The sequence below is a fragment of the Penicillium soppii genome (genome assembly GCF_028829465.1).
Source record: "Penicillium soppii strain IBT 18220 chromosome Unknown utg000006l, whole genome shotgun sequence".
In the NCBI taxonomy this organism is placed as follows: Eukaryota; Fungi; Ascomycota; class Eurotiomycetes; order Eurotiales; family Aspergillaceae; genus Penicillium; species Penicillium soppii.
In genome coordinates this window covers 3167474-3191677 of record NW_026643236.1, presented here as the reverse complement: position 1 = coordinate 3191677, position 24204 = coordinate 3167474, and the positions used below count along the sequence as shown (strand labels likewise).

Here is a 24204-nt window from a genome sequence, read left to right as displayed (position 1 = left end):
CTTTGAGCTTTTGGAAGATGAATTTGGAAGTGAAGCAAGTTGATGTGTTTTGTAGATGCACAACAGAGGCGGTTCCGGCATTGGGTTCCCGGTACCGGGATGGGTATATCAAACCGATGTCTTTACTACAAAGGTGCTCTACACTTCTCATTTTGATATTAGTAGCTCTAACGAGGTGTATAGAACATCCTAGTCCTTTTGTCAACTTACTATCCTATTTAGAATGCACATCTCCCAATCCAGCCTAAAGGTTGTATGCGTGTTGGTGTTATATTCCCGTCAATCTAAATCCCAATTTTCCCAAGTTTCATGGATTACCAAAAGACGCAGCTGATGTTCGATCATGAAGAGAATACTGGAATAATAAAGCTTATGACTGTACTCCTGCACATGTTCTTCTCACCTGGTCAAATTCCCTGGCCTGTGATTGGTTGACAGATGCATTACGTCGATGCCAAAAGCATAAAACTACGCCCACGAACTTCCACTTCATCTCCTGATTCTATGTCCTAAGTCACAGTGGCTACTTCCTGGCCTCGCTCAAATGCGTCAGGCACTCTAATCTAATTATGGCAAAATCAGTCTCGATCACCCACGGCGGCGATAGTCAGTGTCAACCCAAGTATACCCTGGGGGATACTAACCAAATACAGATCTGTTAAGCTCGGTGGCAGCGTTGAACGGCCGCGTCTTTGACACCGATCCGGTCATTGCATACATGCTCCTAGACCTGTCCCGGGAAGAAAGACTGGCTTACCTACCAACATACTGGTCTACGCTAATCAAGTCCGCCTTGCTAAACGACGCAATCATCACCGAGGCAGATGGCTGGAAAGCTGCGTCTGTTCTTGTTCCTCCGGGTCGATACCTTGATAATGCCTGGACTCTTCTGTGTGCGGGATTTCTAGGCGTGCTGTGGAGAATTGGATATCCAGGTTGCAAGGTATGGAATGTTTTCACATAGACTTGCTTGCCACTTGTAACGATTATCTAGCGTCTCTGGGCTGAGTTCTCCGGCATGACCGACAACGCGAAGAGAATAGGGTTGCGTGGACATAAGCGATACTACTATGTCTTCAGTATTGGGACGGAACGTGAGCACCGCGGAAAAGGTACACCACTGTTGTTTGGTCTCTACTATATACCTCACAGGCATTTCGCTGATCCTTGGTAGGACTTGCGAAAGCCATCATGCAAGATCACCAGCGCACTGCCCAAGCAGCTAATCTCCCAATCTGGCTCGAGGCAACAACACCAGGATCGCGCGCTCTGTACCTCTCAATGGGCTTTGAGGAAGTTGAGGAAATCGTGCTCGGGAAAGGCAAGGTTGCCGCTGATGCTACTCTTCAGCCTGGTGGGCCAGGGATTCCCCTATGGGCGATGGTTTGGTGGCCAAAGTCCACTGCTGATTCTTCGTCCTAAGATTACTAGTCTCAATCGCATTCTTTCCGTCATCCATAGGCTCATACTCAGTACAATAAACTCATTATTACCAATTAATAAACAGGTGGATGGTTCTTAGTCCTCAAAAAAAACTTGAATCTCGTGGAATCAATTGTTGCCAAATGTTCCGCTGAAATATATACAGAGATCTAGTTTTACATCGAAGCTACCAAGAATTCAACACATAACACAGCAGTAAGCTCAGAGACGGGCTTAGCTGCAAGGATTCTGCAAACTGTTCAAATCCTTGGGAATAACACCGGCCTTGACAGCATCTGCAAGAAGTCAGCCCAACCCATACCCCAAAATCAGAAAGCACTTACCCTGGTAAGACCACCGATAATCGTTCAACTGAGCCTTCCAAGTCCAAAAAACCCATCCCTGCTGCTGCTCATAAGAATGAACCTGTGCCGCAAACCACTTGCCATAAAAATCAGTGTTAGAACTGGGATCCCAATCCGACGACCCCTCCACATCATCAGGCACAGCAAGACTCCACTCGCCAACGATATTCGGCGAATTGCTATCCCGCTTATCGTTGCACGAAGTGCTGATATAGCTTTCGTGCGACGCATCAACACTAGTATCCCATTTCAGGTACCGGTGATCGTCATAAGCCATATATGTCAAGTCATCGAGGTGCTCATTGGGATCGCCAGAGCCCCACGACTGATCCATCGTCTGGATATGCAGGTAGTCATTTGCGTTGATGTTGAGCTTTTTCTCCGCGGCACGGATACGCTACATAACCAATCAGCACTGTCGTCGGCACTTCCACTCTTCCACTTAAGAAATGCTCACCTCAACAGCTTGCGGGTAGTACTTCTCGCGCATGGACGAAGCCTTATCATTATCCTGAACCGGCTCATTAACAACCTCCAGCATCCCCACGTTTCTCATCTCATCAGTCTGATAGACCAGTTCTGTCATCCACTCCAACCACTTCAACGCACGCTCATAGTTCTCCTCAGTGTAGAACCCCGGCTCCTGCGCATTCTGCCCGGTAAAGGCATTCAACGGCGTCTGCGCGCCCGGCGCCCCATGTAAGTCCATGATAATATACATGCCTGCATCGCTTGCCCACCCGCAAACCTTTTTGACATACTCCAGCCCACCCCGCGGGAAATGCTCGCTGGCATCGACGAGGTCCTCACGCAACCAGTATCCCACCGGGATGCGGATCGTGTTCAGTCCGTAGCTGACCATCTCGGCGATGTCGTCCTGCGTGGTCCACGAGCCCCAGTGTTTGGCGAAGGCGGTGTTCGCGGCGTCTTGACCTAGCGATGAGACGCAGTCGAATTCGGAGGCTTGGCCTGCGCAGCCCATGTCGCTCCAGGCGGTTTCAGCGATCCAAGGCTCGAAAATGAATTGGGAGCCGAGGTTTACGCCACGGATTTTGCCATTCGAGGTCTCGAAGTGGTTCGTGCCGGTTGTTGAGTTGATGGATTTGTTGTCTTCTGGAAGCCAGGCGTGAGCCAGGGCGGCTAGCGTGGTGAGGGCTGCGAATTTGGAGATTGCGCCCATGGTGGAGGTTTGTAGGGTGCTTGTTGGATGAGTGGGAGCTTGGTGATTGGGAAGGATTGCAGGATTCCGCGGCATCTAAATATCTTTTACGGCTGCCATAATCTCTTCCAAGTACCTCAGGGACGTAGTCAAGGTATGATCCGCATTTTGCAGGTTGATAAATGACTTCTTGTCCAAAAGCAGACATTAAGTTGAGGAATTGCCCGTTTGGGAAACTGGGAGACTTTATTTCAAGTGTTTATAGGGCACTGGTCACTATTTTTGTTGTGCATAAATTATGAAATGAAGGAGGTTGTAGTGAAACTCATTAATCTGAATGTTAGCGTCCACCAGGTCTTGTTGCTATTGGATGCTGGTAATTATTCAAATACACCCCGTGGATGAAGCAGGATTTCACGTTGCAAATGCTCGCACTGAGTTTCCTTGTAGGAAGTCCTCTTCATTGATCGGCCTCAGACTTAATTCATTTGGCAATTGCACTTTGGTTTGATGCGATGCCAAGATGGGGGCCAGAGATCGACAGGGGCTAAATATAGATTGTTCGATTTCAGGAGATGCTTTGCAATATTGTACTCTGTAATAATTGCAAGCGTATGCTCAAGCAAATTGCAATACAAACCAAACGTTTGCGCTTCCACGACATCTTCTATAGGAACTACTCACCAACCTTTCCCTATTATCTTAGCTTAACTATAGCTACCCATCTTTCTATAAGTGGAATGAAGCATAATCAGACAATGTCAATTATCATTAAAGCACATTAAATATCATAATTGCGTCCGTAGCAATATAAGAAAATCATTAAATATAGATCCCTCACAGCGCCTTGAGCAATTCCTGGATCAAAGGCAAGAAGCCTGTTACATCGTCGATCAGGAGTGTTGTCTCATTGACGAACTTAGGAGTAAGGAGATCATGGGCGTTGTCCAAGAGCGAGCCAAGTTCCGAAATGGTTGATGGCACAAGAAGCTTCTTGACTTCGGGCATGATATCGGGCAGGTATCCAAGGACTTCCTTGAGCGTGCTGACCAGCGAGGGGGTCAGGAGGCCGTCGGCGGTGTCGATGATGCCAGAGGTCTCGTGAACGAAGCTGGGAGTGAGCAGGTTGGTGGCGTTTGTCACGATGTAGCCCAAGTCGGTGATGATGGTGGTGTTCAGCAGGGACTTCTGGAGGGTGGGGAGCAGAGGAATGACGTCTCCGAGGAGGTCCTTGAGGCCGTGGACGATGTTGGGGCTCAAGAGGTCGTCGGCGCTGTCGATCAAGCCGGTGGTCTCGTTGACGAACTTGGGGGTCAGGAGGTTGTTGGCGTTTGTCAGCAGAGATCCGATGGCCCCTACGGTGTTCTTGGTCAGGAGGTTGTTGGCGTTTGTCAGCAAAGATCCGATGGCCTCTACGGTGTTCTTGGTCAAGAGCGACTTGATCTCGGGAAGCAGAGGAGTGACGGCGCTGAGAATAGACTTCAAGCCAGAAGTGAGGTCGGGAGTCAAAAGGTTGTCGGCTTCGCTGACCAAGCTCATGGTCTCGTTGACGAACTTTGGTGTCAGCAAGTTCTCAGCGTTGCCGAGAAGGTTCTCGATGGAAGAGATCATTCCCTTGGTCAATAGCGACTTGAGCTCGGGGAGCAGAGGAATGACGGCGCTGAGAATAGACTTCAAGCTGGAGGTGAGCTCGGGAGTCAGGAGGCTGTCGGCCTCGCTGACGAGGCTGGTAGTCTCTTTGACGAAGTCGTCGGTAAGCAGCTTGTTGGCGTTGCTCAGAACATTCTCGATTTCGTTGATAAGAGCCGGCTTGAGAAGGCCCTTGAGCTCGGGCAACAGAGGAGAGACCTGGCTGATAAGATCTTTGAGGTCGGTGATGGTCGCCGGGTCCAAGAGACTGCTGGCTTCCTCGATCAGGAGGGAAGTTTGGTTCACGAAGCTGCCGGTGAGCAGATCGTTGGCATTGCCCAGCAGGGTCTCGATTTCCTTGACATTGCCCTCGGTGAGAAGGCCGCTGGCCTGGGTGATAAGAGGGCCAGCCTTGGTGATAAGCGGACCGGCCTGGCTGATAAGCGGACCGGCCTGGTTGATGAGCTTGCCGGTAGTATCGATGAAGCTTGGGGTAAGCAGCTTGTTCGCGTTCGACAGGAGTGACTCGATCTGGTTGACGTTGCCCTCGGTGAGGAGACCCGCGGCCTGGGTGATAAGGGGACCAGCCTTGCTGATAAGTGGACCGGCCTGGTTGATGAGCTTGCCGGTGGTATCGATGAAGCTTGGGGTAAGCAGCTTGTTCGCGTTCGACAGGAGTGACTCGATCTGGTTGACATTGCCCTCGGTGAGAAGACCCGCGGCCTGGGTGATAAGGGGACCAGCCTTGCTGATAAGTGGACCGGCCTGGTTGATGAGCTTGCCGGTAGTATCGATGAAGCTTGGGGTGAGCAGTTTGTTCGCGTTCGACAAGAGCGACTCGATCCCCTTGACATTGCCCTCGGTGAGAAGACCGCTGGCCTGGTCGATGAGAGGGCCAGCCTTGGTGATAAGCGGACCAGCCTGGCTGATGAGCTTGCCGGTAGTGTCGATGAAGCTTGGAGTAAGCAGCTTGTTGGCGTTGGACAAAAGCGACTCGATCCCCTTGACGTTGTCTGCGGTAAGAAGACCGCTGGCCTGGTCGATGAGAGGGCTGGCCTTTCCGATGAGGTTGTTGGTCTCTTTGACAAAGTTGGCAGTGAGCAAGGTGTTGGCGTTGTTGATCAGGGTCATAATCTCCTGGGTATTCTTCGTGGTCAAGAGGTTATTGGCATTGTCAATGAGGCCACCGACCTTCTGGGCGAAGTCCGAAGTCAGAAGGCTGTTGGCATTGGCAACCAAGCTTCGAATGTCATTGTCGACCGGTGGGGCCAAACTGGTGGAGAGGAAGGTGAAAGTGTCGGTGACGGACTTCAAAAAGCCCGGCGAAAGAAGACCTTCGAGGCCAGCAATTAGATCACCCAGACCACCACCACTGCTACCACCACCAAGCAGACCGGAGAGTGTGCTTTCCAAGCCTTGCAGAATGTTATCCGATGAGCTAGATGAGCTATCAGTGGACTTGGTAGATGAGGTGCTAGAGGAAGAGGCAGCAGAGGTTGTCTCAGCGGCAGAATTAGCCGCCTTGGTAGCGGTGCCAGCAGCGCTGGATGCAGATGCACCGCCGCCTAGAGCAGTCTCAACGCCGCCAACAAGAGATTCAACCGGGTTGGCCTGCGCCGTCGTTGTAGGGGCGGCATTGTTCTGAGCGGAGGCAGTGTCCTCCTCCTTAGCAGCAGAGGCAGTATCCGCTTCCTTGGGAGCAGCAGCAGCAGTGTTGGCTCCATTCACATTAGCGGCGTTTGCAGCAGCTGTAGTGGGGTCCGCAGCAGGGGTATTGACAACATTGGCATTAGCTTGGTTTACGTTGGCCTGCTGCTGGGTCGCCGAGGTAGTAGGCGCGGCTTCCTCCACATTGTTCGCAACAGGCGCGACAGAGGCTGATGCGGCCGATGGAGCCGCAGGGCTGGCTCCTGTCACGTTGACTGAAAACAGGAGCGCGGTAGCAAGGGTTGGCAAAAGACGCATATTGTCGGATGGGCCGATCTGGCGGTTCCTCTTCTAGTGTGGTATATATCTTGTCCGACCAGTCGAATTGGCGTCGATTCCCCAAACCTGTCGTTCAAAGGTTTGTTGCGGAACAGGAAGAGCCTTCAGGGAGATCCGGAAAAGAACCTTCATCCCAGAGCGCGAGCCAGGTCTTTATTTACAGAGGGACGGCGCCGATCAGCGCGCACCAGACACGGTCCTTCTCCATCCCGCTAACCGCAATTGTCGGTGCAATTGCACTAAGATCAAATTTTTGGTGTAGCCCCATCCTCACCGAGGAGATAGGGATCGACACCGAGGCAGGGTACTAGTAGAGTACCATGTGATGGGCAGTTCTCATCCCAACTCCACACGAAGAGGAGTCTAGCAGCTCGTCATCGGCCGTGCCTGGGGACTAGGTAGGGATCGGCGCCATTAGCTGCAGGGAAAAAGCAAAGGCTTTTCGCTCCCGAGGTACGGCCAGGCACATGTGTTTGCTATATTTTGGTGAGCCTGGGCACTGATCCATCCCACGCAGGTCATGGCTTGAACCTGCGTATACTGGCGTATAGGAACCAAATTATGCGGGATTTCGGCCAAGAAGAGCGGGAGCGGGGGTGCTCCTATTTCCCCACATGAACATAATTTGGTAACAAGAGGGTCAGTATGGGGTCAAAGAGCAGGTCTAGAGCCAATGATGACATGACTGAAGGAGTCAAAACCAATGTGGATGGTTAAAAACAAGAAGAAAAAAAAAAGAAAGAAAACGCAAAATGAGGGGTAGGGTTCGGCGTTGACCCTAAAGCGGTAGGGAACTGCATCAGATCCCTACCTCATTCTTCTTGTTTTCTCCTGCTTACCCAATTCACCTCGTTCTCAACTTCTTCTAATTGGAGATTGGCTTCAAATTTGCTTCAAATTTCCGAATTGTGCATATGTATGTGCTACCCTGGTGGTTTAGGAATTAGATGGTATTGATACTAGAAATTGAAGCATTGCTTCACATCGGTATCAAGGGTCTTGCTCGAAAATTGAGCACCTTTCGGAATCCTATTCTGGGAACCAATTGAGCAATTAATCTATACTCCGTATCGTATATCGTATTAATAATAGTAACAAAGACATGAACACTAATCAAGGCAAAATCGGCAGCTATTGCCCATAGCCCACTAAAGTTGAGATCGTCCAAATGGCTTAACCTGGAGTGGAAAGCTTAAGCGTTCATCTTCTTTTCTCCTTTTTTTCTATTTTGTTGGTCTCATATTTAGTTACTCTATTTTGTGATATTTGAGACTATCTCAACTACATACAGCATAACTATACAACATCGAACAATATCCATTGTCCTACATCGTAGATATTTGCATGCCCTATGCTCTATACTCTTATCGCCCCGGAACCCAAATATCATCCGACACGAACGACTCGAAGTCCAGCCACAAAATCATAAGCCTCGTGATTGGCCATGTTTCCCCGGAGTAAATTCTTCTTTGGTCTTGATCAATCCGGGTCCAGCCCAAACTCCCAGCAAATAACCCCGAGCCCAATGAAAGCCAATTCAATGCTGATCCAATCCATAATTTTACGACTAGTCATGTCCCCGGAAGGCAAGACATAATCATCCATGAGAAGACATGCGATCACGGAGCCGCATACTAAATGGATTCACAGCTTCCTGCGTCGTGTTCTGTTGATCCGCGCCTTCACTAATCCTTCCCATTCACTATAACCAATGGTCCACGAAATATAAGCACAGTAAATTGATTGACCGTGGACAATGTCCGGTTTAACCGAGTGGACCAGGACCCCAGATCCTCTATCTATTTTACTCTGTAGGGAAATGTTCTAGTCTGACTCGTGAGTCCCCGGTCGGACTGCGGGATAGACCAAATATCCCCCAACGGCACCCCAGAATCCCGCTCGACGATCAGAAAGCACCCTCGGTCCACTCTCCACGGTCGGGGTGGATAGAGTAGTATTGTTGTCCCAGTGGATGTAGATGACCTCATCACTGGGACTATCACACTGCTTGACCATCATATTGACTTCGAGCCGAGGGGCTAGTGGCCCCCATTCGCTGACCCCGTTCAATGAGGCGCCACTCTCGTACAATTGCAAGCTTTGCGCATTTTGCGGGGCCCCGAGGAGCTTGATGATGACATTGCTCGCTTATGCCAGGTCCAACATACCATAATGAGGGACCCGGGCTGGTTGTTAGTTTGGCAGTTAAATTAAAGGTCTCAGATTGATGGCAGATCTGGGGTTCAACCCACAATCACAAGATTGTGCTCGGTATCTCGACGGTGGTGTGTACAGCCTCACTTTTGTACGCTATGACCCTTGTTCATATTAAGATGATGGATCATCCATTTGGGAGGTGAATTGCGGATTCTAATTAAGAGCCGTTGATCAGATAAATTAAACGTTAGCACTGTATTCTATGTCGCGATTGTTCCTTGTCCTTCGGGTCAATTGGTCCTCAGCTTTTGTGCCTGGATGTTGCGCTTTGGTTGGTTATCATCGATCTTGTGGACATGAGACTACATGCAGTAGCTACTAATGCAGGTTGAATGGTAACAACATTGTACAATATTGTACTAAAGCAAGTGATTAGTGACAGGGTAGGCACTCCAGGGGTGAAAGATGGCTTTTAGGAAAAAACAAAATCAAATGCGTAAACAATTCATAATCCATTCGAGTTTTGTATCTTAGAAATGCTAAATCGTATAGGGCGTCTCAATGGTCTGGAAATAGGCGATGTTTACGGCATTCTACCACGACAGAATCAAGGGATGATTACGGTTGAAAGGGCACAGGAGGGAGTACGAAGGTGCATAGCGGCCACAGGGGCCGCATCAAATTATTTCTGAGGTTGCTTTTTACCTCTTGTTTATCTCTTATTCGCATCTCATTTACCTTTATTGTATTTGCCCCTCATTTACTATAAATCTCCGTTACAATGATTCAAGTATTTTTCCCCAGCCTCAAGTCAGACATCTTCAGGCAGCAATCCTAGACAAAATCCAATCCCCGGCCGCTATGCACCTTCGCAGAGGGAGACTCCAAAGAATCTGAAGAGAAATCTGACTGTTCTACCCTGCAAACCGCAGAGATAACATGCGATAATCGCAATCTGCACCATATGAATCTTGAAAGGTACCACGGTTACCTTCAAATTGGATCATGCGATTTAAACTGAGGCCCTTTTCGAATTCGTACAATCGGTCATACAAGTCCTTGCCAGTGAAGATAAATTCTTGGAGGGCTGATGGTCATCATCTGTATTAGTACACCTCTGGGCGCTTTTTGTGAATAGTGCACGCGGCCTAGTCTTAACGGGTCCAATGCCTGTCCTGACCTGATCTGTCAACCTAGAATTAACGAAGAGCTTCGGCACGCCGAACGCCGGATCAAATTTGCATTGATGGTGTGGCTTCAATCGCCAAACTCGCGGAAGGAGGCTTCAACCGCATATTGCAAACAACCTTCGATGATGGCTACACCGTGCTTGCATAGCTACCATGTAGTACTTCAAAACACAACGCCGTGGGAACCGAATATATTTTGCCCGAAAAAGTCGAAGGGGCGCTCTTAGGCGACCAGTGGTTTTCTACGGATAATAAGGTCCGGGTCAAAGTAATCAAGCAGATTGTTCAGTAGCTCACAAAAAGCTATTCCAATCTCTGAGCATTCTGATCAATGATGGCCAGATCAAATCTTCAGATCAAATCTTTATCGGCCAACTGCACAGCATAAATGGTGGTACCAGGAGCGGGATTTATTAGACGTTGACCGCGGCCCGTGTATGCTTCGCCTCGTATCGTTTCCCACTTTCGAGTATTGATCAGAAGTCAGGGGAAACCTTTACTACGTGCTTCGAAGCACCTGCCCGGCGAGAGATGGAATTCTGTGACCGCTACGGCCAGCCGCGCCTTCAAGTCGAGAGAATCTACGAGCGGTTTCAGAAGCGATCTCCTGCTCAGCACCACGCTCTCCTTTCTGAGTATCTGAAGTTAGCGCCCAACCCTCCGCCATCCGAACTTTTCACCTGATAACATATTAGTGAATGCGTCCAGCGATGTGGTGGGCATCATTGATTGGCAGCACGCTGCAGTCCTGCCCCTCTGCCTCTGTGCCGGGATACCGGACCATTTTCACAACTGGGGCGATCCATTGTCCGAAAGCTTGGCGCAAGCAGAGGTGAATTCACCGGAAAACTTGGACCGTTTAAGTCAGGAAGACCAAGAAATGACCGAGCAGACCATGCGAAGGCGTCTTGTTCATTTTGGCTATGTCACATTGACCAAGACGAGGCTGCAGGATCATTTGGACGCTCTGCGAAACGAAAACTCCATGCTTCGAGCTAAGCTATTCAGTTATGTCGGCGCCCCTTGGGAAGGCGACTCTGTTACGCTGAAGTACGCTCATATACAGGTATCTAAAAATTAGCCAATGAATCTCGATGAAACGCAAGCACATACAGAATCTGGCTTGTTTCCGATCCATTGCTCTGAGGAAGAGATTCGGCAATGCGTAGATAGTTACACGCAGGAGCAGGAGAAGATGGAAGGACCGTCCGAAATGAAGGATCTTATTGGCACAAACTCCCTTGGCTGAGCTGAAAATAAGGATGAGCTTGAAAGTCAAGGGCAGTCATCCAGGCCATTAAAGCGGGCTTGATGGAAGAGTCAAGCCCTGACATTGAGAAAACTGCGGTCCTGGAACATTTTCCTTTTGGCGACCATGCAGAACACGTATAACCATGAAAAACATGAAAAACATGTAGAAGACTTGCCTCTCGGTTTCTGGTCTGCTTATGGGTCTTGCTATGAGAGCATGCGACCTAATCTACTAGCCCTGGACGTGAGTTACATGTAGATGATATCCCAAAATAGAATTGGACATATGTATTTTGTCCACTGATCAAGACAAGTTGTGTTGTTGTCAGATACTACCCAAATAGATAACCTTGACTGATTCACACCAATCATCGTCCGATGAGTTCACAAGCTAATAAACAACCTTGGAAGGGCGCCGTTAGATAAAGTGGATCAAGAATAAACAGTAGATCAGGCAATGTTTGATTATATATATTCTATAATGCCCAGGAGAGATGTAATGGTCGAGACCATCAACCCATTTTATATTTTATATTTGTATTTATTTCATTTGACGGTATATCCAAGGTTCTTTGGAACCTCAGTTCTAGATAGAATCATCACAGATTTAATCCTTAACACAGAAGACTAAAGGTATGTGCATATGTCAGGAAGCAAAAACTCGTATACAAACTTTGGGAAGTGAAGAATAGGAGGCGCCGTGAGGCTGCCGGCCAAATCTCGGCCGGCCGAACCGCAACCCATGACTCCACTAGAAATGTTTCAATAATCGACCCCAATAGATCCAAACAGACCCAGACAGACCCAAATACACAGAGAACAGGAGTTACAGGCCGAGCGGCTCACTCGGGTAGTTAAGCCCTGTGACGTTTACCTGAATCACAGTACTTGACACGATCAAGTCCCTGTGTTGTAATATCCCGGAAATTTTCTACCCTGCTACTTCTTTTCTTTCTACTTTCTACTCTCTCTCTGAATCTGCAAATCTCATTTCCCAATGTTATTGTTTGGAGTCATGTATCAATAGCATTTCCTAGGGGAATGTGGATAGTGCAAAGTTGACCGCACAGGAAAAGCCCAGGTATCGTATATTTCCAAATAACCCCAAGCTCCGAAGCGCCTGTGCGTAAAACTACAGAGAAAAAGATAAGAGACAATTACGATACTGGCTTATCCCCACCCATCATGGGGAATAACATCACGTCCGACACGCGGTCCAGAATCATGCGCATACTCTGTCCCTCCGTGGATTGCGGGCCAGGGCCAGTGATTGCCGGTGACGGCATGCTGGAACTGGGACCAAGGAAAGAGGGAGAAGGCAGGACAAGAGGGGAGTAAGCCTCGGCCGAACTTTGCGCGGAGAGAGCGTCCCTGCGAGCGCTGAAGGCATCACGGATATCGCGCAGAGCGCGGAGAGAGGAAGAAAGGTGTTTGGCGGAATCGGTGCGATTGTTCTGCTCGGAGTCGCCGTCGGCATAGACGTGGTCTGCTAGGACGGTCTCGAGTCTGTCGATCAGCTGCCATGTTTGAGGACTGTCGTCGTTTCCGACAAGTAGGAATGCGGACGCGATGCTTCGTTGCAGACTGATCCAGGAGCGCGAACAGTGTGAGTTGATCTCGTGCAGCTCAACAAAGGCATCGACTGTGTTGATCAGACTACGCACGCAATCTTCGCGGATCATCGCACGACGCTGGTCATCTAGATGGGCGTGTGGGTCTAGGGAAACGCGACACAGGACGGAGAGGAGATAGGAAGAGTGGAGTCGCAGCTCCGTTCGCTCGATATGCTCAGCGAGGGTATGGCAGTGCTCTCGATACCGAAGATGAGGAGTTGTTTCGGTGAGTATGCGCTGAATCTGTTGTTTGTATTCTCGAATTTCATGGACCCGTAATTGAGAAGATCCAGGATACATGCGTGACCTCAGGACTTCCAATGCCAAAGACACAATGCGACAGAGGGTTTCAAAGTATGAACGATGCCCGGGCATCGATTTGGGATCGAATGGAATTTCGGGTTGGCTGACCATGGTGATGGACGGTCGGTCATAGGCAAGCGAGAAATGGCTGTTCTGGAAGGCCATTGTCCACCTGGAAAATGTGAGTTGTTGCATCAATGCAGCAAGAGAGCAGATACATACCAGACACGCCGTCGCACCTCTTGTTCTTCAAGTGAGAACCCTGTCGACTCAACATGAAGTCCGAGGACGAGACACATTCGTTCCGTCATGCCTGGAATCGGTCAGCTGGACTCTCTCATTGGAAACACTCTATACATACCGAGCAAAGTGTATGATGCGCCTGCATTCATGTTGTATGAAAGTACATTGCTAATGATGAGAAGGATTTGGATTACTTCTACAGTGGGTTGCGATACATAGTTCAACATCCGCAGACATTGATACGCACAGGAAACTGCAAGAGGTCAGTACAGCCCTTGCTATCCTCCTAGATTTTGACTTACCGTATACCCACGAAGTTAACTCACGGTCGCTTTCCGGGAAATCAGAGAGCTGGCAACCTGATGCAAGGACCGCAAAGAGCAAACTGAGAAAAGCTAGATCCATCCCGAATGGCTTCACTAACCCATTGGCATCGGGTTTATACACGCCCCCTGCTCGTCGTCGATTATCAAGCAGTCGTCTTGTCTGCCGTTCTAATCGTGGAATATCCGAAAGTACTGGGTATAGAACCGAACCGATATTTTTATAAAACCCGAGAAACCTGATGAATGACGTTAGTCACGCATCACACACCATAGAAGGGATCCGACTTACTCCAAACATTTCTGATCTTCCGGGAGTACCGCGCACACGCCGGCAATGTTGAATGTGTACGGATCAGAGGACCATAAATCAACAAAAGGATACGCAGCAGACTCGTTGCCCAATGCAAGTTCCGCCAGAAGATCCTCTTGAGGCAGCGCCTGCGCTGTGTCTTCCGACCTCTTCGATTTATCCAAAATATCAACCAGAGCCGACCGTGCGCCGAGGTGGACCGCGCCCGTCTTCAACACATTCGATCCGTAAACACCTTCCGACCGTATAGAAGCTTTTCGCTCATTGTGTTCAGACTCCAAGGGCTTGCGCGTGGAATGCGACTGGAAGAGGGAGTGCAAACTACCAAGTATTTGTTCCATTGCGACCATCTTGGTGTTGATTTCGTCCCACTCCGCTTGTGAGATATCGATTATGTCCGATAAGTCCGGATCGGCGCTCGTGCTCGAGGGATGATCGGTGGGATATGATCCATCACGGGTGGGTGCGGAGTGGGCATATGACGGGATCGTGGGAGAGATAAATGTTGATTGTAAAGGTGTGGAGGAGGCAGTAATGGCGGTTGTAGGGATGGGGATCTTTGCGGATGTTGGACGACCGTAGGAGCAGGTGAAGTTGCGTTTGGTACAATTGCCGCACGGGACGTTGCGATCGCAGCGGACTTTGCTCGCTCGACATGGCAGACAGGTCTTGCATTCGCGCGGTCGGCGACGGATTGGATAGGTTGGCATAGTGGGAATTTTTCACTTTTTTCACTACCGCCCCGCGATCGACAAAAGACAGATAGAAAAGGCTGCCTGCGGCCACCGGACAATAAGAGGGAGCGGCATATGCGTAGATCGTAGACGAGGTCCAAATTGGATAGCTCTCACTGGTCGAAATGTGTCTAAGAACGAATCGGTACAAAAGACTCCAACGGTGCCTATCTGCAGAGGTCCGTGAGCTGCCCTGGTTTTGTCTAGAAGAACAACATTAAAATCAAATGTGATAAGTCTCAAAAGTGAAAAAGTGAGAGGGAGAAAAATATACAAGTCCAGAGTTGAAGCAAAAGTAAAGCTCTTATTGTTTCAAGATCGAGCTTCTGCCCAGCCCTGACGTGGATGATTTCATAACCACATACTAGCAACACTCGATCCTCGGTTCGGGTGACAGCTACACTTTTTTGTATACAATTTACATATGTCTATGTTGTACTTTATTTTGACTGGTATGTTATAGGATTTACAGACTTATATACTATTTGAATATTAATGGATTTTTTTTTTAACATTCTTTACTAAAAAAACAGCGATTGTGGGTTGAATATCACCCTTGCCGTAACTAGTCATGATCATCTCTATCAAAGGTATCACTGGTAAGATTGACTAAAAGAAAAGGTTGGAAAGATTCGAGGCTTTGTAATTAAGCAGTGCGGACAAACCGTTAAGCCTTGGGCGTCTTCTCAGAGACCTGCGGCACCACCCAGTAATCATGCCAGCGAGCCTTAGATCCAACGTCAGGGACAATCACCTCCAAGTTGAGAGGCTTGCTTTCAGTAGATGCTGCCAATGCCTTCTTTACCACTTCAATAGCAACACTGGTTCCAATACAGGCACGCATAGTATCCTTTGCATCGCGCTTCCAGTCACCTTCAATGGCTAACGGTGACGTCGAAGTGGAATCGGAAGGATCATCAATGAACGCCCCATTGGCAAGGTTCGCCTCCCAAGCTTTTCGTGCCTCCGTAATTGCTTTGGAGGCACGCTCCAAAATGGTGGTATCGGAATCACCCTCAAGTGCAGCCTCGCGTTGATATTCCTCATATGGCACCAACTCTGGCAAAGTGATGGGAATAAAAGGCTTCATGCGAATTTCATACCTCAGTCGGTCGGAAGAGTATGCTTGAGGGGAGGAGGAGGCTATGGGGAGCACATTGTGTCGTGCAAGTACCACGTACAATGCATGCAAGGCGATAGCAAAGGCGTCAACTGCGATTATGTGCGTGGTAAGTCTCTCCAGAGTGTGGAATGATCGATGGAATGCGGCTGCTTTTTGAGAGGAATTTCCAGCACGGGTGTCAGTAGATATCAGGTCCCGTTTTCGCGCAGCAACAGTAAACGTGCGAATGCGATCAATGTGGCCAAGATGTGTGGAGCAAATATGAGAAAGATACCAGTACATTCCTGGTAATTCTTCGGGGGAGTAAATCGACAACTCAAAGCCCATTTGAAGGATGAGTCGGAACTGAACGAGCTTTTGGTGATAAGCCCAACTGCTGAGTGGGAAAGACCAAGTGGGTTCGCCGCCTTGGAATTGTAGCGGTGGCTCTGCACTCAATGTGCGAAGCTCGAGATCGAGCTCTTCAGCCTGTTCTTGGTCAGAACTACAACCTCCTCGTGCTAGGTGATGAACAAGCTAGGCGCAGAAAACACAAAACTGACCTCCATTTGCAAATTATCCCAATCGACAATAGTATGACAGAGTGTTCGGCGAATTCGACAGCGGTTGAGGCAAGCGCATCGCACTGTATCAACAAATGGCTAGATGATTTAGCACATACAAATGTCAAGATAATGGTGATCAACCAACCTGGGAAAATCGCTTTAGGAAGCCTTCCATCTTTTGGGCAATTTGAAAGCGAGGATCGGACGGCATTTCCACCTCATCGGTGTTGGCCTCAAGTAGTATATTGGCAGGTAGTACGAGCTCCGCGAGCTCGTCGTATAAAAATTGCTTCACAGGTACAGCACCGAGGATAGTCATGTTGCTCACAATCAACGCCTGGAGAAGGCAGCGAATATATATAGATGGTTGGGGTTTTCTAGAGAGCAACGTCCATACAGCAGTCTGTGATACAGATTAATATTCGACTCAAAATCATCTCCGCAAGCACATACCTTGAAGTTGCTTGGACCACGGTAGTCAAGCATTTGCTGCATGTCTATTGCGTCTTGGCACAGCCGTTTCAGATGTGCCAGCGCATCATCAGAAGTAATCTGGACCATCGGGCGAGGCGGTACTGTGCTGGCCAGCTTCCGCTGAATTTTCAAACTAAAAGCCTCCGGTACTGGCTTGCCTAAAGACACTGACTCTGTGAGAGGTCCAAGTTGAGATACACATGACTCAAAATTTTGGGTGGATCGGTTTTCAAGAATTTCAAGGTCCTGATCAAGTGCAGATAAGAATTCATGGCGAAACACCAGTCTGCAACGAATGGCGTCTTTGAGTTTTTCGTCAATATCGGCAGTCTCCGCAAGCCAAGCAGTCGCCTGGTCCAACAGATGGTGAAAGTGGCTTATATCAAACGCAGAAAGCAAGTTGCGGTTGTATAATTGACTGACAAAATCCTCTTCCTGAAAGGCAGATTACATTAGCGCTAGTCCAATTTTTGAGCGAGCGACTGACCTCGTAATAGTATTCTGTAGACACTCGAACATGAACGATGTCACAAGCTTTGACAAGTGCAAGGCAGTACGCCCGCAGGACAAGGCTGACTAGTGGCGACTCGCTTGGTATACGGTCGAACCGAGCGTCCTCAATAGTTCTCGGCACCGGCCACAATAGTCTATCAAGGTAAATTGACGTGAAAAGCGTCTGCGAGAGAGGATGTCCCTTGTGCCATGCAACCTGCGATCATATCAGAAAATCTGTTTCCTCTATATCGTTGATGAACATCTCTCACCTCGTGACACAGCAACTGGTCCATCAAGCCCACAACCTCCTCTGGTGTCAACGGTCGCCGTACATCGTAGTCGTCTTCAAGCGCCTGCGCAAGATTCTCCCCGGGAGCTATGTAGCCACTGTCCATTTTTGAATCCATAATCTATGTTGTTCGGATTGTCGTCAGCCGCGATTATCGTCGCACGTTTGCGAATCAAAAGACTGACGCACCTCCAATGCGCCCACCGCCTCGAATAGCGTGAACGTCTCATCTTTTACGAGCCGACCTGTGCTTAATTCTGCGGCGTAGATGTAAGTATGTTGTTCCAAGTCCTCAGGGTAGTCGGCTTACTCGACGCGGCTTCTGTAAATTCGGCCGTGATGTCGCGCGGGATTGCGGGCTGGGCAATCCGCGGACGAGGAAGGCGAACCTCATTGTTCGGCAGCATAACCAAAAAAGCCGAGGTCCTGCAGTCTAATGCTGTTATTATCGCACAGAGTTAAATAAAATGTCAAGCTCTGCAGGACTGGTTTGGGAGAAGTCAGCGAATCGAGGGGGAGGCGGGGGACAAGAGCGGAGGAAAAAGCGATTCGGTCAGTCTACTCGGGCCCTAGAGGTGACGTGCAACCTCTGACCGGTCCTCGGGCAGTATGTGGATTCTTACAACAAATTCCTAATTAATGTACGGATGCGTCGGGTGAAAACAAAGACGAGTGCGATTCTAAAGCTCTGCCCAACCAGACAGGCCGGTATTGCTACACATGTACATTTCAATTCCTCCCCGGACCTAAAAGTTGCTCAAGTCCGTCACACTCGGGTCCTGCATCTCCCTAAGCTCGATTCTCTCAATAGAATGGGCGAATGTAGCTTATTTCTCAGCGGCCTGGGCGAGGGCCTCGTTGTTGGCCTGGGCGAGCGAGCGGACCTCACCCTGCTTGCCGTTCTGTTCGTCGAAACAGCCAATCGTCAGTCCAAATCCTCCCGCTTGTGGTAACTGAAGAGTTCACTAACCTGCCACTTGGCGAAACGGAGATCCATCTGGCCACGGCGCTCGGAAGCGAGACGGGGACCTTCCTTGAGAGAGCGGCGCACGGTGCGGGCGGCGATGGCCAAGTAACGGTTGTAGCTGCAGGCGGAGTTAGCATTGTTGTATAAGGCGAAACGTGAAATCGTACGTCAAACCGGCGGCTTTCCAGGCGGCAGTCATTTTGAAGAGCGGGTGGGAGATATGATTTGATTGAAGGGGTGAAAACGGGTTCGGGTTTGGACATTCGACCCGGAGATTCGGGAGTTCGATGTTCGCCTGCACGTGACCATGGAATATGGTTAATCCGGTTCAACAATCACAACTCTCATATTCAAGGACATCCTTAACGAACCTGCGCACTACTTGCTACTTCGAAAATCTAGTTTCTGATCGAGTGGTGCGGCTTGAGGTCCTGTGAAGAAACTTTTCTTTAATTTTCAATCTTGTCCATCTTCCGGGGTTTCTTGCAGTTCTCGGTCTCCACGTGCAACTTAGTTATTCTCGCACGTACATTTCGTCTAGAAAATCTAGCGATACTTTTGAATGCCATTTTCGTTGTTATCTTGCTTTGTCCTGTCTCAAAATATTTTTTCTAGTCTCTTTGGAGGTCTAAACATTGTTTTGAGTCTATTTCCGACGTCATCGTAATCATGAACATATAGCGGCGACCTATGCTTCGATACATTGGGCCGAAGTGTCTTAGATACATTCCGTCAAGCAAGTCTGGCAGCCCTAGGTATTCGGTAATGCTCTGTATAATCTTTCGATACAGATTTCTCACACTTTTCCAACCTTTTTTTTTTGTTTCATTTTCAGGTCTTGCTTCCATTTCTCTCATCCAAGGGACCTCGCCATACACACAACAACACGAATTGAAAACTAGAAGAGGATTGTTCTTTTATCTGGCCAACTATAGAACTAGCATTTGATGACAAGGCTGATCAACGTGACCCCAGGGCCCTGTAACTTGTCAATGCGAAGTTGCTGTGCGGTGACTGCTTCCTGGTCTGTGTATGGCAAATACTTGGGAATGCCCAGGTTTCCCCTAGACACAATTGGACTTTAAGCTAGATCTTGTCGTATGTAGGCTAAATAGCAAGGAGCTCTGAATGAAACACAAGGAATATCTCACTGAGCAACAGCTTGAACTGTGTCACAGAATTCTACGCTCCAAGCTATGGAAAGATGGCCAAATTGTGTTCTGCGCCTCTTGACTTCCATAAGTTGCCGCATCAAGAGCGGCTGTCTACCATCGTGCCAGAGTCCAAATTAAGGAAAGTAGAAGAGATCAGCGATACAAGCTCAAGCCCCCTTCACCAAGAACGTGCTTTTGCTCGTGCAAGGCTTCAATGTTCCACCTCCGAGTTTTGCATAGCCTGTCAAAATTGCCATAGGGCCCAGGCGCGGAGGATAATAACTGGCTTGATATGAAGCAAACCAAGAGCGGAGTCATACGTGCTCACGCTCATGTACTTACATTCACCTAGGTTCACGGATATACGTTTCCGGAGCGGCGTCGGAACCAATGTTATTCCGGCCGAACTATAAATTTTCTTTAGAGTACAAAAACACGTTTTGGAGCCTAAAATGCGCTTAAATGACGCCAAAGTAACGCGCAAATAACGAGTAAGTGACGGGAATTCTTATATGTCACTATTTATCTATTTCTGGAGGTGGTATATCTGATGAATACGTCTGCTGCAGCGGCGACGGAACCTTGGGAATGTGCATACGGGGCATGTTATTCCGGCCGAACTATAAACCTTGTATGGACTACATCAACACATTTTTAAGCACATTGTGGTCTAAGCGTAGCTTGTATGAATATCATTGCATTATTAAGTGCAATGGGTATCCGTTGCGCATGCTCTGCTTATTCCACGTACTATCTTGACAAAATGGGTAGGTGGAAGCGCCTTATCAAATACATAGGGATGACTGACTCGACGCCAGAGCCTGCAATCGCAGAAAACAGATGATTCCGTCTCAAGTTATCTTTAGCATCTTGACCCGAGCAAACACGTTAGTCATAGGCTCTGCATAGCCAACTAGAGACTCGGAGACCTGCAGTACACGTGGATTGAGCCTGCAATTGCAGCAAACGAGTGATTCCGTGTCAAGGCCGGTCTGGCATTTTGGATTGAGCAAATAAATAAGTTATGGCATCTGTACAAGTGATTGGAGACTCGGAGACTTGACAAACACGTAGCCTGGCTTACTCGAAGAAGATGTGGGCTTCCCAACGCATGACTTCGGTTATATTCTTCATATTCGCTTCTCCTACGTATGTCGCGAGCAGTTCGAAAGCTGGATGTATAGTCGAAGGTGCATAGGCAAGCCACACGGTAGAGGACTCATGGGAGAAGGTTTGTTTGTCTTATCGAAATCGGACTGAACCTCTTTAAGTGAGTCCGGCTTATCGATATCAAACCCTGGCGGCGAATTTCCAACGTAACCTCTCTCACATTTCATTTACATCATCCCTATACTGGTTCTTTCGCCGTTGCATCTGCTTATCCTCTCGATCATTGATCTAGACCCAAGAATATTGAAACACAAGTCAGTCACATACCAATAGGTGAGTAGAGCTGGGTTTCTTTCTTGTTGTTTCAGATGTCCCCTGCGAGCGATTGCTATCACCCTTTGCCAAATACCCCGCAAGTTCCCTTCATCCGATTATGAGCCTTCATCGAGTGCTATAGAGCCACTGAGCACTTGAATGACATGCTGTATGTTGTGGCTTCGCGGGGGTGAAGGGAATCTCTGGGAATCTGATGGTATACGCGTCTGGAAATTGCACGGCATACTTCTGGCTTCTGGCTCTGGCTTCTGGGATCATTGGTCCATGTCCATGCTGGTCATTTGCTGTGGTTCCAAATGGCTTGCAGTCATGGCATGATGGATCACTGTGGATTTCACAGACAAGGAACTTTTGCCCCTAAAGCATCGGGGCCCTGGCTGCTTTAGCAGACACAGATGTCGACTGTTCCACATGATTCGGTCTCAGCCTTTGGCAATTGCATCACCCTATCCTCTCAAGGCAACGGGTTCACTCCATGCAGCTGTGCTCTCATACCTATCAGTCTGATCAGCATTGCGGTTCTTCATTCTTGCTGGAGTATACATGTTGGCCTGGCTGTCATCCATACCCGACCAGTGAAATGCAAGATCAAACTAGATCAGGCTATACCATTCTGGCTACTCGATCGGCACATTCATTGTGACAATCAAGCAGCGTCGTCTGACGCTTCCTTCGCTCACATTGCATGGGCTTGATCAAACATTCATTGCAAAAATCATCAGCCCCACTCATATCACGACATATCATCTGCCCCCTGGCTGCAAACATCGGTCGCAAGAGCCAGTGGATGCATGCTGGCACGGATTCTTTGGCCAATCCACCCCTACATCCACACCCACATCTGACTAAACCATGGATGACCTACATATTCATGTGTATACGGTTCCCAGTTGTCGGATACAACTTGGCAAACATGGGAGCAAGGCTAATGAGGAATGAGACTCAAAAGGCTATAAACCAACTCGCGATCCAGCATGACTCCTCACAAGAAGAAGAAGGCCCCGGGCGGCCAGAAACGCAAGCACGACGAGCGAGACGACACAATCGAGCAGCTCCGCAAACAGCTTGAGATCGCAAAACGGGGCAGTGATGCTCAGAATGACAATGCCAGCAATACCAATGGGGATCAGCCAAAGGCTTCTAGCCGGAAGGCCCGACAACTTGTGCGCTGGGATGGTATGCAGTTTTGAGACGACCCCTTCATCCATGTCTTGTCCTTTCTTTGCTGCGAATCATCGTTGTTGGTGTCGGACTGGGGAATGTACATTGATGGACAGACTGTCCCACTGACTTGCATTTATATAACTCATGCCTTGTTGAACTGTGCTAACGTTTGTTTGTAATAGCCGATATTGATATCCAGCTTCTGCTGGCTATCCAGTACGCCTGTAACAAGACCGGCACCAAGGTTCCATGGAAGGAGACTGCTGAGGTGCTGGGACCCAAGTTCACTGAAGGCGCAATCGTTCAGCATTTGGCGAAGCTTCGGACCAGACGTGAGGATCTGAACAAGCCATGTCCACCTCCTTTGAAGCGCGCAGCCGGAAATAACACTGCTAACGCTGCCAAGGCCGAGATGACTTCAAAGAAGACTCTACTGCCTTATGCTATGGAGGAAAACCCCCTGAAGCGCAAGCGTCCCGTCGCAAATCGCCGCCAGAACTCTTCCGATGAAGATGAATACCTCCCCGCTGGCGAGCGCAAGTCGCAGGAGCAGTGCAAGCCTACAAACCGCCAGAATGATGATTCTAGTGATGATATCTATACCGTCAAGCGCAAGGCGCAGTTGCGAGCCAAGAAAGGTGGTTACCCCGTTGGCCTCTTTCATGCTGGCAACATGAAAAGCGATGAGAACGATCCTAACCAGAAACTGATTCACGGCAATGCATCCTGGTTGAACGATGTGGCTGCTCGCACTGAATCAGATAGAGATGAAATTTCCACCACAGAATCATCCAGCGTTAGCCAGAGCACTTCTCAGAGCACTGTTCAAAGTGCCAAGAAGTCGAAGATGGTTACTCTGAAGCTCGAATCAGAACATCTGGCAAGTGTGGGTCTCAAAGAGGCTGGTCCTGCCCTGCGTTACGTTAACACTTTCCCTGAGCCGACTACACTCCCCCAGCCACCTCGGGTCATTGAAAACCAGCCGCCACGGCTGCACCCATCCCGTACTGCCCGGATGCGCACTTATATGCCCCACGACCTTGACGACATGGATTTCCGAGCTATGAAACGCAACACTGACGACCGTGATTACCCAGTTCAATTCCCTTCTAACAATCCTAACCCATTCGTTGTTGGCAGTCTTCTTAACCCGGGACATGGACACCCTCATCTCGCCCAGCTTGCTCAGTCCTCTCAGGCCATGCAGAATGATGTGGCTTCTGACTATGATTTAATGCTGGCGTATCCCCAGGTTGAGATTCCTTATGAGTTGGCTCGTGACTACTGCGATGATCCGTTCACCAACGAGCCTGTAGGCAATGCGTTCATGCACGACAACGTCTTCATAGGATACGACGAGGACTACTTTGATGGCGAGCTTTTCCCAATTGTTGAAAATGAGGGAAAGCCTGATTCGAAACATGAGGAGACCAGGGAGTCCTACTGATCATGCCAATTCGGTCGACTTCCGGCAAGATCATTCATTTTTCAATTTGCGTCTACAAGAAACCGTACCCCTGCGTTCGGTTTCATTTTTACTGATTTTTTGAAGTGGTTCCTGCTCCTAATCAGGCGAATTTCGCCTACTTTTTGCAAGACTGGGGGTGTTTTGCTTGCATTTTGCTTTTGCTCTTGCTCTTGCTTTTCTTTTTTTTTTGCGCTTTTTGAGGTTGACTGGAGGAAAGGAGGTGAGGTCATTCTCTTCATGGAATGGAGTCAAGTCCAGAAGGGTGCGCCTTTCTTTCATTGCGCGGGCATTGATCGTTGAATTTCTACGGGAATTCTATTTCTTACTCTAAGCTTTGCTAATAAAGTCTTTTGTTTTCCAAACAAGGTTATTTGTGAGTAGAAACAAGTCC

At 48.8% G+C, this 24204-nt stretch overlaps 9 protein-coding genes across 9 annotated transcripts; 3 read left to right on the top strand and 6 right to left on the bottom strand.

Moving 5' to 3' along the window:
* Window positions 1–569: 569 nt before the first annotated feature.
* On the top strand, window positions 570–1422 carry N7529_008578 (GNAT family N-acetyltransferase; the record flags this gene model as incomplete). The annotated part of the gene is made up of 4 exons (XM_057244105.1): window positions 570–606; window positions 654–943; window positions 995–1112; window positions 1175–1422. 4 exons carry the CDS (start codon window positions 570–572, stop codon window positions 1420–1422), a joined length of 693 nt encoding a protein of 230 aa, XP_057095643.1.
* Window positions 1423–1656: 234 nt separating this feature from the next.
* Window positions 1657–2967, bottom strand: N7529_008577 (glycoside hydrolase family 5 protein; the record flags this gene model as incomplete). The annotated part of the gene is made up of 3 exons (XM_057244104.1): window positions 1657–1718; window positions 1767–2184; window positions 2245–2967. The coding sequence occupies 3 exons, from the start codon at window positions 2965–2967 to the stop codon at window positions 1657–1659; spliced, it is 1203 nt and encodes a 400-aa protein (XP_057095642.1).
* Window positions 2968–3783: 816 nt separating this feature from the next.
* N7529_008576 (uncharacterized protein) lies at window positions 3784–6540 on the bottom strand (the record flags this gene model as incomplete). The annotated part of the gene is made up of 1 exon (XM_057244103.1): window positions 3784–6540. One exon carries the CDS (start codon window positions 6538–6540, stop codon window positions 3784–3786), a length of 2757 nt encoding a protein of 918 aa, XP_057095641.1.
* Window positions 6541–8385: 1845 nt separating this feature from the next.
* N7529_008575 (uncharacterized protein) lies at window positions 8386–8580 on the bottom strand (the record flags this gene model as incomplete). The annotated part of the gene is made up of 1 exon (XM_057244102.1): window positions 8386–8580. One exon carries the CDS (start codon window positions 8578–8580, stop codon window positions 8386–8388), a length of 195 nt encoding a protein of 64 aa, XP_057095640.1.
* A 1859-nt stretch (window positions 8581–10439) lies between these two features.
* Window positions 10440–11157, top strand: N7529_008574 (uncharacterized protein; the record flags this gene model as incomplete). Its single annotated transcript, XM_057244101.1, is given in 3 exon segments — window positions 10440–10552; window positions 10617–10974; window positions 10990–11157. The coding sequence occupies 3 exon segments, from the start codon at window positions 10440–10442 to the stop codon at window positions 11155–11157; spliced, it is 639 nt and encodes a 212-aa protein (XP_057095639.1).
* A 1159-nt stretch (window positions 11158–12316) lies between these two features.
* N7529_008573 (uncharacterized protein) lies at window positions 12317–14664 on the bottom strand (the record flags this gene model as incomplete). Its single annotated transcript, XM_057244100.1, has 5 exons — window positions 12317–13247; window positions 13298–13388; window positions 13437–13571; window positions 13621–13880; window positions 13934–14664. The coding sequence occupies 5 exons, from the start codon at window positions 14662–14664 to the stop codon at window positions 12317–12319; spliced, it is 2148 nt and encodes a 715-aa protein (XP_057095638.1).
* Window positions 14665–15355: 691 nt separating this feature from the next.
* N7529_008572 (N-alpha-acetyltransferase 35, NatC auxiliary subunit) lies at window positions 15356–18021 on the bottom strand (the record flags this gene model as incomplete). The annotated part of the gene is made up of 8 exons (XM_057244099.1): window positions 15356–16279; window positions 16354–16452; window positions 16502–16759; window positions 16810–17265; window positions 17318–17539; window positions 17595–17735; window positions 17804–17871; window positions 17925–18021. The coding sequence occupies 8 exons, from the start codon at window positions 18019–18021 to the stop codon at window positions 15356–15358; spliced, it is 2265 nt and encodes a 754-aa protein (XP_057095637.1).
* Window positions 18022–18441: 420 nt separating this feature from the next.
* N7529_008571 (ATP synthase subunit epsilon family protein) lies at window positions 18442–18780 on the bottom strand (the record flags this gene model as incomplete). Its single annotated transcript, XM_057244098.1, has 3 exons — window positions 18442–18516; window positions 18585–18699; window positions 18749–18780. 3 exons carry the CDS (start codon window positions 18778–18780, stop codon window positions 18442–18444), a joined length of 222 nt encoding a protein of 73 aa, XP_057095636.1.
* Window positions 18781–22155: 3375 nt separating this feature from the next.
* Window positions 22156–23792, top strand: N7529_008570 (uncharacterized protein; the record flags this gene model as incomplete). The annotated part of the gene is made up of 2 exons (XM_057244097.1): window positions 22156–22357; window positions 22528–23792. The coding sequence occupies 2 exons, from the start codon at window positions 22156–22158 to the stop codon at window positions 23790–23792; spliced, it is 1467 nt and encodes a 488-aa protein (XP_057095635.1).
* Between the last annotated feature and the right edge of the window lie 412 nt (window positions 23793–24204).